At 43.8% G+C, this 12,532-nt stretch overlaps 1 protein-coding gene across 2 annotated transcripts in view; it reads right to left on the bottom strand.

Moving 5' to 3' along the window:
* Positions 1 to 3,743: 3,743 nt before the first annotated feature.
* chchd6b (coiled-coil-helix-coiled-coil-helix domain containing 6b) overlaps positions 3,744 to 12,532 on the bottom strand; it is a 79,650-nt gene continuing 70,861 nt past the window's right edge. For both annotated transcript variants that reach the window (XM_084463740.1, XM_084463741.1), the window contains one exon: positions 3,744 to 4,210. In XM_084463740.1, the coding sequence (XP_084319866.1) occupies positions 4,187 to 4,210 (24 nt within the window). In that variant the 3' untranslated portion in view covers positions 3,744 to 4,186. The remainder of the gene's footprint in view (positions 4,211 to 12,532) is intronic.

The raw sequence follows: 12,532 nt of genomic DNA, 5'->3' as shown, positions 1-12,532 counted from the left end.
AATTTAATTAATCGATGGAGCCGGCTGCATCTTGCATTAGCATGGTTTAATAAAAGGCAAATCAATTAGCGAAAGAGCCTTCTCCGCCTCTTTATGCAGAGCAGGATTGGGAGTGTCATTGACAGAGCCTTGCACTCTGATTAGGCTCATTGTCAACATCTCACATACTGGCTGATGCCAAGTAACTGCAGCGGAAAGCGATCAAGTGGAGGAAAAACAAGATTCAAAGCCCAAAAGTGTGTAAGACTGCAGAAGAACAGTCAATGCATTTGACTACAAATATTGCCAAATATCCGATCATTGAATGTTGAATGCGATATCTTGAATCTGATAACAACAGTGCGGGGACACAAGGTAACAAACTGCTAACCTTGTTCTTTTGCACCCCGGCCTCAAAAGACAACACTTGCCTTAACGGCTTTTAACACTATCTCTCAAATACTACACTAAGACGCCGAAGCGATGGGCACTTTGGCAGCCATACAAAGCAAATCCATAGCTCAAAATCATCTTCCTGCGAGCAGAGAAAAACAAGCCAATTACATTGGCCGTGGAGCAAGAATTAACGCCCACTGAAATGCGCTTGAACGCGACGCCCGCTGCTTTTATGCCCATGTCCTACCACCTGCGCTCGTGCGGGTCCAGTAATTGCCACGGACTGGAAATCAATGGTGGCGCGTCGTGAGGCGCAGGCAGACATTTTCTGACCTTGCATCTTACAGCTGTCTCTCTCCCCCCCAATCAAAGGGGAGTTGGTTGCCATGGTAACCTCAATCCCAAGCCTTTTCGCGGTAATGGGGCCAGGGAAGAAAAGGCAGCGATGGTGTGGTGGGGAGGGGGGATAGTTCAGCGTAGCAGTATATATATATATATATATATATATATATATATATATATGAACATACAGTTCAAATATATATGTACATACATTGATTGTCTTTAAGCGGTACAAGAAATGTATGTGCTGCAGAGTTTAAGCCGTCACTTGTGCGCGGTGATGCTACTTTACTTGTGTCTTTGAGACCAAGGCAGAAAAAACAGCATAAAACCCAGGTCCCCCTTTTATTTCCCCTCCCATTGTGATCCCTCATCCAATATATTGGCAAAATATCCCTGATGTTTATGTAATTCCTCCATTTTAATTAAAAGACGTGGTGGGTTTTCTAATAAAAAGCCAAATGGCAGATACCACAGACTGGGCTTTTTCCAGGGCATGTTTAATCACAGCACTATTGAATGGAAGGGCAAAGGCAATAACACAGTGAATAGAGGCTGGTATTTGTGAAGAAATGTCAGAGAGACAGAGGAGATATGAAAGGGATGGTGTCCCTTATAGCTGTAGCCGCTCATATGTGGACGTTTCTCTTATATAGGACATGTGTGTTGTGTGACACCACTAGGCCTATGGCTGCTGCTGCGGAGGTGGGTTTCCACTGTGTGTGTAGCAAAGAGACTCCGACCTGCGTGTGCAGTATAGATTGTTGTGCGTACAGCGAGCACCAATATAGAAGCATACACACACACACACACACACACACACACACACACACACGTGCAAACTATCTTCAGACTAGCAGTAGTGGTGAGGGTGACTCTCAGCTTTCCAACCCAATGTCTGTTTACCTCTACACATCCTAGAGCAAGATGCATTACCCCTACCTGCTCCTTATGACATCTATCGACTCCCCTGCAACTCTGAGAATAAAAGCATACGCTAAATGTAAAGCACAATGGGATACATTTTATTGTAATAAAATGTACCATAGTGATGCGGCCAGGGCGAAGAAGAGTTTGCTTACCCTCACCCTCATCACAGTTACTAACAATGATTAGATATGAGTTACTAGTTAGTTCATCTTCAATGCGATGAATGCGACGAATAGTCTTCCGCAGTGCTTTGAGCATATTGCTTTGGCGTTGTCAAGGTAACATCAAGTAGATTAGCTGCATTTGACCGTTGTCACTGTCATATTTGTAGCACATAAATGTGTTCAAATGCAGAGGTGTCCGGTTATTGAAAAATAATGCACATCCTTTGAACATTATTGACCAATCCGGGTCAACTAATTAGCTAGATGCTGTGTGTACGAGGTAATATAATAGGCTCCTGAGAGGCCGACGCCCACTGCACTGCTATCTCATATATTTTTTTCATCTCAGGCGTTAATGCTGTAATGTCTGCTGTAGCAGGCGGCTGCGGTTGCTCAGTGAGTGTAGACGTGCTGGTTGGCCGCTCAGTGAGTCGGGGAGTGGTTGGTGGCGTATGGTGTGCATAGTACGGTCGATGGACGGGTGGTTAGACCTTGATCAATAGATCCTTTTCCCCAGTTATCAACGACTTCACGCATACTGAATACCGCACTGACTGACAGTCATACATTTAAGTGTGTGTGATTGTGTTTAGTGTTGGTGGGTTTCCTTTAGTATAGGGCCATTATTATTCTGTGTGCGGCTGCTGCGGCATGTGTGTGTGTGTGTCTGTGTGTATGTGTGCGAAAGTCCAATATATGCATTTGTATGAGTGTGTGATAACAAGCCGCTGTCATTCCGAGGGTGGCCAAGCGTGTCTTTATTTAAGTGGAAATGCAGGTGCCCTGACAGACACACACACACACACACACAACACGCACACAGGTGGGGGGTTAAGTGTGTGTGAGTATTGAATTGAGCTGCGAGCTGTAAGTCTGCGAGCTGACCCTCAGGGTTATCTGGAAGGTTCCTCGGCACCTTGCTGCAGAAGCCAACCACATCGTCGTCGCCATGGCAACACAGGCTGCGAAGACAATAGGTGCCCGTTCCAGGGGTGTTGTTTGTGTGCGTGAGTATCGTCGTACACGCACACAGACACACACACGCGCACAAAAGGCAGACAAACTGATGACAAACTGATAGGTAATAAAGATAAAAATAAATGTCAATTGATTGAAGAAAGCCCGCACAAACACACACACACACAAAACAAAAAATAACTTGAGTTAAGTGTGCGTGGATACTTCATGTCCTGCAGGCGAGGCGTCTGTGCTGCTCTCTATTACCGCTGCGTCTTAATGGAAACACAAGGCAGACCCCCATGAGGTACCATGATGCAGACCACCATGATGCAGACCACCATGATGCAGACCACCGTGAAGCAGACCACCGTGAAGCAGACCACCATGAAGCACATGATGCAGACCACCGTGAAGCAGACCACCATGAAGCAGACCACCATGAAGTAGACCACCATGAAGCAGACCACCATGAAGCAGACCACCATGATGAAGACCACCATGAAGCAGACCATCATGATGAAGACCACCATGAGGCAGACCACCATGAAGCACATGATGCAGACCATCATGATGCAGACCACCATGAAGCAGACCACCATGAAGCAGACCAGTCATGAAGCAGACCACCATGATGAAGACTACCATGATGGCAGACCCCCATGAAGCAGACTATCATGAAGCAGACTACCATGAAGCAGACCACAATCCACTCCACACACATTACATTTACAAAGGGACCCAGTCACACGTACATGCGCACACAAACAAATACATACATTGTATATCCAGGGGGACACACATTTATTCGTGCACACAAACACACACAAACATGCACAGGGACGTGCACACACACACACACTGCTAATGCACAGTGACACACCACACCAAAAAAACCACATACACATCACATTTACACAGACACACGCAGACACTTGTACACACAGGAAGGAGAAGAAAAGAACACACGCAATCTGCAGCCTCATCTCCAGCGGATCACTGGGATTTATTTGGTTGATGGCAGGCGTGTGCTGTCGCAACACCCCAGAGAATCAACACATCAGAACCTCTGGAGTGGCTAGCGCTACCGCTAAGCTAATACACTCCAGACAGCACAGAGAGACACAGGGGGGAGGTCTGTGTGTGTGTGTGTGTGTGTGTGTGTGTGTGTGTGTGTGTATGTGTGTGTGTGTGTGTGTGTGTGTATGTGTGTGTATGTGTGTGTGTGTGTGTGTGTGTGTGTGTAGGGGAGAGGGTGTGGGTGGGGGGGGCGGGGTTCGGTAAATGAGCCTGATGTGAGCAGTGGTTCAGTAAAAGGATGGACAGATAGACGAAAAGATGCAGCCGGACGGACGGACGGACAAGATGGTTTCTTCTTCTGTTCTTCTCCTGTTCCTGCGGATGTTTTGGGGGAGGATTCAGCCGTGGTTGACCGACGGGCCCTGCGGGTGAAAGGAAAGAGAGGAGATTTTTAGAGAAATGATGGAGGCCTTGCCAACACATGTTGTATGTGCTCTAGCCAAGTGTTTTTCAACCTGTGGCACGCGGGGGTACTGCAGGTGGTGCGTTGGATTTGCTTCTTAAAATAGACTTGATGTAAAATGATGTAAAAAATTATACAGATTATTGAAAAAATATATACATATTTTTCACTTTATATATGATTGGTTGTTATTATTTCAAGACTGGGGATCGAACTCTCAACCTTTCGGATACCAGCCAACCGGCTCTACCTCCTCCAACCATGTGGCTACCTTGTTTCTTATACCACACAACTAACAAAAAGTTTGATGAACTAGTTTGACTCCAAATAAAAATGAAAGGATTGAAGCTGCAAAGCATGAGTCAAAGCTGGAACCTGAAGCTGAATGCCAGCTGATCAAAGGTGGGAAGGCATAGCAACATCACAGTCACACATGTACGCACGCACGCACACACTCAGAGCATTAGCGTGTGGCTGCTTGGTAGGCTAACCAGCAGAGTACCACCCTGGCAGGCGGGCAGGTTAGCCGTTACCTTGCCAAGTGCATCCGAGGGCGCGGCTGCCTGTGCCATTGAATGGGAGATGAGTGGCAAATGTGACAAGAGGATTTAGCTTTAGCTTTCCACTCACGTCCCGAGATATGAGGAGCAACTGCATGCATGAGGACACCCGCTGTGGGTTTGGATATGCACACATGCACACACGCACACGTATTCAGCCCCGCGTGTGGAGCGTGCACGTATCCTCGCAAGGGTCCTTGCTTTTGTCGCTGTGTGTGTGTGTGTGTGTGTGTGTACGTGTGTGCACGTGTGTGCATGTGTGTTTAGGTACGGGTTTGTCTGTGTGTGAGTGTAGGTTTGCGTGTGTGTGTGTGTGTGTGTGTGTGTGTGTGAAGAGACGGGTTGGTGCGTGTGTGTGTAGGTCGGTTTGTGTCTGACTCTGATGCCTGTGTGCATCAGTGAAGGGTTAGACTCGGTGCGGGGTGTGCTTGGCATTGCCAACATCACGTAGAGGCGGCAGCGAGGGGACGCTGAGCCTCATGCATAGTGTATGAAGGGCTCCCTGGGTCCCGAGCTGACCCCTACCACCTTCTACACGCCACACTAAGCTCTGCCTGGCGCCTAAGGCTGGCGTTTGGGCCAACGCCGCCGACACACGCACACACACGCACACACACACACACACACACACACACACACACGCGCACACACGCACGCACACACGCATGCACACACAGACGCGCACAGCTAATTTCAAGACCGAGCGCAACACTTGTATGCAGAGCACCTTGAAAGACCAACACATGGCCAGAGTCTGGCTCTAGGGCACATGCAGGGACATGGAGCCCAGCTTGACAGGCAGAGAGTAAACTCATGGAAGTAAACTCCCAAACTTGCTCAGCTGGGTGTGTTTAAATGCCTAGCTGTTAAGAAATCAAATCAAATAAATAGCGTGACATACAATCTTGGTGTGTTTAAACGGGGATGCTTTCCAATGGTAATCATGGGCAGTGAGTAGAACAAGACTATACAAGGCTGAAGTCTCCCTAACTGTAGTGCAAGAAAATATGCAGAAGATTCAAGAGAAGATGTAGAGAAGATTCAAGAAATTTAAAACAGCAATACTACTGGTACACTGTACAGTCTACACACACAAAACCAGAGGTGAATCATTTGATTTAAAGCCAACCAAACTGAAAACTTGGCCAGCACACACACACACTCTTACACACACAAGCACACACATCTTTCTTGCACGCGCACATGCACACGCACACACCTGTCAGGATCAATCCAATTAGTTGCAGGCAGTGTACAGAGCATGTAGTCTGCCATGTGTTGGCCAGCTAGCAGCTATGACCCCCAGCAACCTCCTAGCACAACAGCTACAACCTGACTATGACACACACACCACACACACACACACACACACACACACACACACACACACACAGACACACACCCGGCACCCACACAAACGCCAGTGCACATACACAAACACACAAACAGCAGCTAATGGCCACCATACAGACAACTAACTAATGGTAAGCACACATTTCAAACCACATGCAAGGACACTCACACGCACACACACACACACACACACACACACACACACACACACACACACACACACACACACACACACACACACACACACACACACACACACACACACACACACAGTTGAGTGACTCACTTGAATCTCCTCTCCGGAAAACAAAAATAATAGAAGGGTAGAAAATCAATAACTGTCTTTTCCGTGCTCTGCTAACAGCACTTTCTCCTTATCTATCCATCTGTCTATCTCTCTATTTGTCTCTCCCTCTCTCTCCCATCCCTTTCTGACGTCCTCAGTGGAGGCCCACATAGAGCAGTAACCACTGCCACTCATGCTCACTAAGGGAGAAAAACATGCTCACCAAGTCACTGTTGGCTGGCCCGCATGATAAACACTTAACCATTCACATCCAGTCAGTAAGTAAGCCATGCCAATTAGTCATTACATAAAGAATTCACTTGGTGAGATGGTTGGCTAATCGGTCAACGAAAGAGTGAATCAGTCGGTCTGTAAATTCACTCAGTTCATGAATAAGTCAGACAGTTAATCAGCCAGTCAATACATGGGTCAGACTATGACTGCGTGAGTCAGACAGTCAGTAAGTACATGGGTAAATTCAGTCAGTCAGTAAGTACATTGGTAAATTCAGTCAGTCAGTTAATGAATCAGAGTCACAGTCTCCTGTTATCATTGAGTCAGTCAGTAAATCACTCTCCACTTATTAAAGGGGAGCTGGAGAGTCATTAATCACATATTAACTGGGTGACGTGACTTGGTGAGAACCAATTTGGTGACAAGACTGTATAGGAATCATCTGTCATGTATTGTAAAGTCTGCCCACTACAATATATAGGCCAATACATTTGTAAAGGGAGTTGTTGGACTTTTAAAGGTGATCCAGTATTAGGACAGGTATGTTGAGCGATGTGGAGTCTATCAATTACATTTGAGCTGGGAGAGATGGGAGAGGGAGGGATATGTAGAGAGAGTTAAAGGGGGAGGAAGGTACAGGTAGAGAAAGAGAGCTATAGAGAGGTGTAGAGATAGAAAGATGTAGAAGGAGAGACAGAGAGAAGTGGAGAGAGAAAAAAGGGAGAGGTGGAAAGAGAGGCAGATTCAGAGAAAGAGAGGGCCTGAGAGGTAGAGATAGAGCTAGAACGCTACATGAAGAAAGAGAGAAAGTGATAGGGGAGAGAGGGAAGAGAGGGAGAGTTAGAGAGAGGTAGAGTGGCTGCCAGGACAAGGACAAATGAGGAGACAGGGTGCATATGAGAAGAGCTGTAATCTCTCCGTGGCACGGTGCATCTTCAGAGAATTGGTTGTGTTGGGAATGATGGATGTCCCGGAGACCATTCACAAAGGGCTGGGGAGAAATACACGCAGAGCGGGAGGGGAAATATGTGTGAGGGAGTATAGATTTAAATACATTTGCGTATTTGCATTAAATCACGATGCCCAAGACTCACGGTGGTTATTATTCAGCATCCCGGCTGTGCTAGCAAACATTGCAACAGCAACCCAACCAATGTTGTCCAAGTGGACGCCACAATGAGCCTCCTCGCCTACACTAACCTTTAGCAGCCAGGTGCAAAGATTGCGCCTTACCCAAAAAACAAAACAACGAGCAGATGGCAGGACGAAGAGCTGTGATGAAGATTCGGTTGGAACAGCTGTTGTCGATTTTTTTCCAGAAACGCATACACTGATATACATGATTGACTGCATCATGCTGCTGTGCAGTCTTCCCATCTTACTCGATTTCCAGATTAGCATGTTATATAATGTCACACACCATAGCTGAAAAAACACGCTCATCATTTCAGAAAACTTCATCAACGATCGGACCCAATTTGGCCATGATTTACTGGTACAATCCTGCCGGAATACGGTCGTTTCAGCCATCAATGTCAACACAAAGTCCAAATGAGAAGGGAGGACATTTCAGCGGAGGCGGAGTGCTTAACTTCGTGGCTAGACAGGTAATCTTATTGACCTCAGGGTCTGCGTAAGCCTGCCAGAGTAGACTACCGTTGAGCACCCAAACTGCATGACTTTGGCAGATAAACTGCCCATCCCTCTCTGGGGGCCAGAGTGAGCTCTTCAAAGCAAACATACTGCTAAATTCTGGAGCATGCCCGCTCCTTCTTTTAGGCTTCTTCCAAATCTGTTGCGCTACTTCCCACTTCCCTAGCCTGCAGCTTACTAAATAACAACTCTCTCCTGACTTCCACAGAATGTTTCCCTGCTCCCACTGGACTGTGTTTGCTATCCCCGCTTACAGCCTCTCTGGCTGTCGAAGGCAACACAGGCAACGCAAACCCAAGGTTGAGAATGTGTTATGGTTAGCCCTTTGAGATGGGACTTTTCGAGTTTATAAATAACTGATTTGTTCTGGATTTGGACCGCAACGCTGTTCTTTTTGCCAGCCCTTATTGCTGATTGAGCCAGTGAAAAGGTTTGCACACAACGCAATGTTGTTATATATTGAGTGAAACCAATCACAAATCTGAATCTTAATAAACTTACTAATATAATTCAAATCCACGCTTTTTATAAATTGTATTTGAGTTTATTTTTTTGTAATGAGGTTAAAATTATATATAATAAATATATAATATATATAATAAAATGAATGTAAATAATTTAAAGCAATTAAAATACTGCTATTTATCGATATTATACACATATATATATGTATATAGATATATACATATATATATATACATATACACACATATATATACATACATATATATACACACACATATATATACATATATATATATATACATATATATATATATATATATACATATATATACACATATACATATATATACACATATACATATATATACATATGTATACACATATACATATATATATATATATGTATACATATATATATATATATATATCCTGTAATATATACTTTTTAACTATTTGTTTTTAATTTTTTTACTGTGTGATTCTGGGCAACATAACAATAGAATAGAATAAAAAAATCAATCCAGCAATGAATAAAACAACGCATTCACACACACACCTTCCTACACACATTACAGTACAGCTTTGTTTGTTTTTTGCAAATGCTCTTTAACACTGCATTTAGAGGAGCGAGCGAGGAGATAGAGACCGCCCTACTGAAAGAGTTATTAGAGACAAAGTGTGACAGAGAGAGAGAGAGAATGAGAGACAGCAATAGAGACAGCGAGCGAGTAGGGGGGTTCAAGTGTATTAAGTGTCCACGTAGAGCGGCACGTGTAGCTCCAGCGCTGTTAGCCCCCCGCAGATGGGGATTTAAATGGCAGGGCGCTAGTGTTAGCATACTGATCTGCCACTGAAGTTGTGTTTTTACAGGCGCTTCTTCCTCAATGTGACTTAAAGGATGGGCACGATTTTTCCACCAAAGAAGGACGCGAATAGGACAGGGTATCAACATACCTTCTATTAGGAATAGGAATACGACGGGCATTGACTTACACACTACTACTACAAACTTTTTGGCCGATATGCCATAATAAATACACATTGATTAAAGGGGTTTCTTTAGACAGACATAGCACAATTATTCAGGACAAAAGATGTAGCCCATCTTCCCAACCACTCTCTCCCACACCAAAACCAGTGCACAGACACACAGACACACACGGATACACGGACAAACACACACACACACACGCACACAGAAAGCCGTATATGCCTATTGATGTCCCGAGAATGATGAATGATGAAGAATGATGGGGGGGGCAGCAGGACTAGGTGCTTCTACTACTTTATCTTGCTGCCACTGTCCTCTGCAGGTGAAAGAGGGAATATTAAAAGGAATATTAAAAAAGGACTTGTGTTTGTGCATGTGTGCTTGTGCGTGCGTGTGCGTGCGTGCGTGAGTGCGTGTGTCAAGCTGGCTTTCGATGCTCAACTTAACATGAGAGGAATTATGAGTGATCAGAGAATAAACTGTATTGCTGTAGATTCGATGAGCAGTTTGTAGACCCTAAAGAGAGACTGACTCAGAGAGAGAGAGACTGACTCTGAGAGAGAGACTGACTCTGAGAGAGAGAGAGACTGACTCAGAGAGAGACTGACTATGAGAGAGCAAGAGAGCGAGAGCGAGAGCAAGAGCAAGAGCAAGAGATACACAGAGAGAGAGAGAGAGAAACAGAGAGAGAGATAGTGTTTGAGTGAGAGAGCGATTGTGAGATAGAATGCAGTGGAACACTGGCAGGGAATCAGAGAGCTGGCAGTCTGCTAGTTTCATTGGTAGATTGATTGACAGCTGCAAGCCAACAGAAAGACACACAGCCAACAAGAGTAACCCGACTAAAAACATCACTTTGGGATGCAGCCATTTTCCACCGCTTTATTCTATTTGTAGAAGATTTAGTTAGAATTACATAGAATGGCACTGGATATTGCTAAACTTAAGTTAAACTAACGAATTGTACAATCATACCTCAAAGTCTAGAAGAGCTAACAATGAACTGGCAGAAGGATATGATAGTAATACTGAAATCTCCTACAAGCTTATGTCAATAAGGAAAAAAGCCTGAGATAAGGGTGAAAAAAGTTGTCCGCTCTTGGCAAGATAATATTTGAGGGATAAACAGGCATTCTTTCTTTAATCATGGATATATCAGACAAAAACAGATATTTTATATCACAATACATTTTTTAATGGATCTTCGCGTTTAGGATGTTTTAAAGGACAATTCCGGTATTTTGAATATTGAGCCCCATTTCAGATTTTTCTAGGATGAAATATAGTGGTTGACACCAAAATTTTGACTATTGGTCCTGTCTCGGGTATTTGGCTCATTTAGAATCTCCCCTGCCTGCTTCAGAATGGCTGGCTACGGGCAATCAAACATGTCCTTAAAACAACCATAAACGTTTGTTTTCAGAAATGTGTAACTCACCGAGTGGTTAATGGTGATTTCTGTTGGAAGACTCATTGCACGTTGACCGGAAACGGAAAAGGGGGCTGGTTGTAATCTTTTCGCTCGGTTCTAGCCCTACTGTTGAGACGGAGAACCGAGGGAAAAGACTACAACCAAACGTAAACAGCCCCCCTCTCGTTTCGGCCAACAAGCAATGAGTCTTCCAACAGAAATCAATGGGATTTACAAACATTTAGGGTTGTTTTAAGGACATGTTTGATTGCCCTTCGCTAGCCATTCTGAAGCACGCAGGAGTGATTCCAAATAAGCCAAATACCTGAGACAGGGATAATAGTCAAAATTTCGGTGTTAACCACTCTATTTCATCCTAGACAAACCAGAAATGCGCAATGTTCAAAATACCGGAATTGTCCTTTTAGCTTTTAGAGAAAAGCAAATAACTAAGTGGAAATAGATTTTCTTTCTAATGTTAATCAGGACAATGTAGGTGTCAACATGGTATTTGGGAAATCACCATTCAAAAATGAATGAATCCTTTGTTGAGCCATCAGTATTACAATAACGAATGTTTCAAATGTATAGATCAACTAAATGTTTTGAGAAATAATGAATTATCCTTTGCTAAAATAAGTAGGGCTGTTGCAGGCAGATATTGATGGCTCTTAAACCAATTCCAATTTAAAAACAGAGCAGAAAGTATCCAACACCCAAACTATATCAAGCTGTTGCCTCTATCAAATCTTTTTGACAGGCAGACTACCGCTGTGTCCAGAGGGGTCCTTGGAGTGCCGACACATCTCTTCTCATCAAAGTTGACTGGTGAAAGAAACCCTGGGGCAAGTCCTCCAATGCCTCACCCTCTTTAAACAGCCTCAGTGTACTTTATATTAGTGACTGCATAAAGTGTATGTTATCAAACAACCATTTCACAAAAGACACCATGGATTAACGAATTGATTCTTATGATATTGTATGAGCCAATTGTTCTTACTAAATCATTTAATGTTAAGTTTACGAAAAGCCATACTTGCATGTCAATCCATCTTAAGGCTACATTGCTCTCAATTGATTGGTGCACTGAAAAAAATGAAACATCGGATGAACTTAAAAAAATTGAAGTAATCTGTCACACCTAATATTTTAGCTTTGACTCAATGTAAATAATTGTTTTAGTTTAACCTGAAAATTTTAACTTCATGTAAACTAGTTTCTTAAGGTGAAGCAAACCAATTATTTCAACTGGTCCAAAATTAAAAAAAAATGAAGTTGGCTTTATTATTTAATGTAAATAGTCCTTTCAGTTTAACCTGAAAATTTTA

The sequence above is a fragment of the Micromesistius poutassou genome (genome assembly GCF_964030765.1).
Source record: "Micromesistius poutassou genome assembly, chromosome: 2".
In the NCBI taxonomy this organism is placed as follows: domain Eukaryota; kingdom Metazoa; phylum Chordata; class Actinopteri; order Gadiformes; family Gadidae; genus Micromesistius; species Micromesistius poutassou.
Note: the sequence above shows the minus strand (reverse complement) of the source record. Positions and strands in the feature narration are given on the sequence as shown.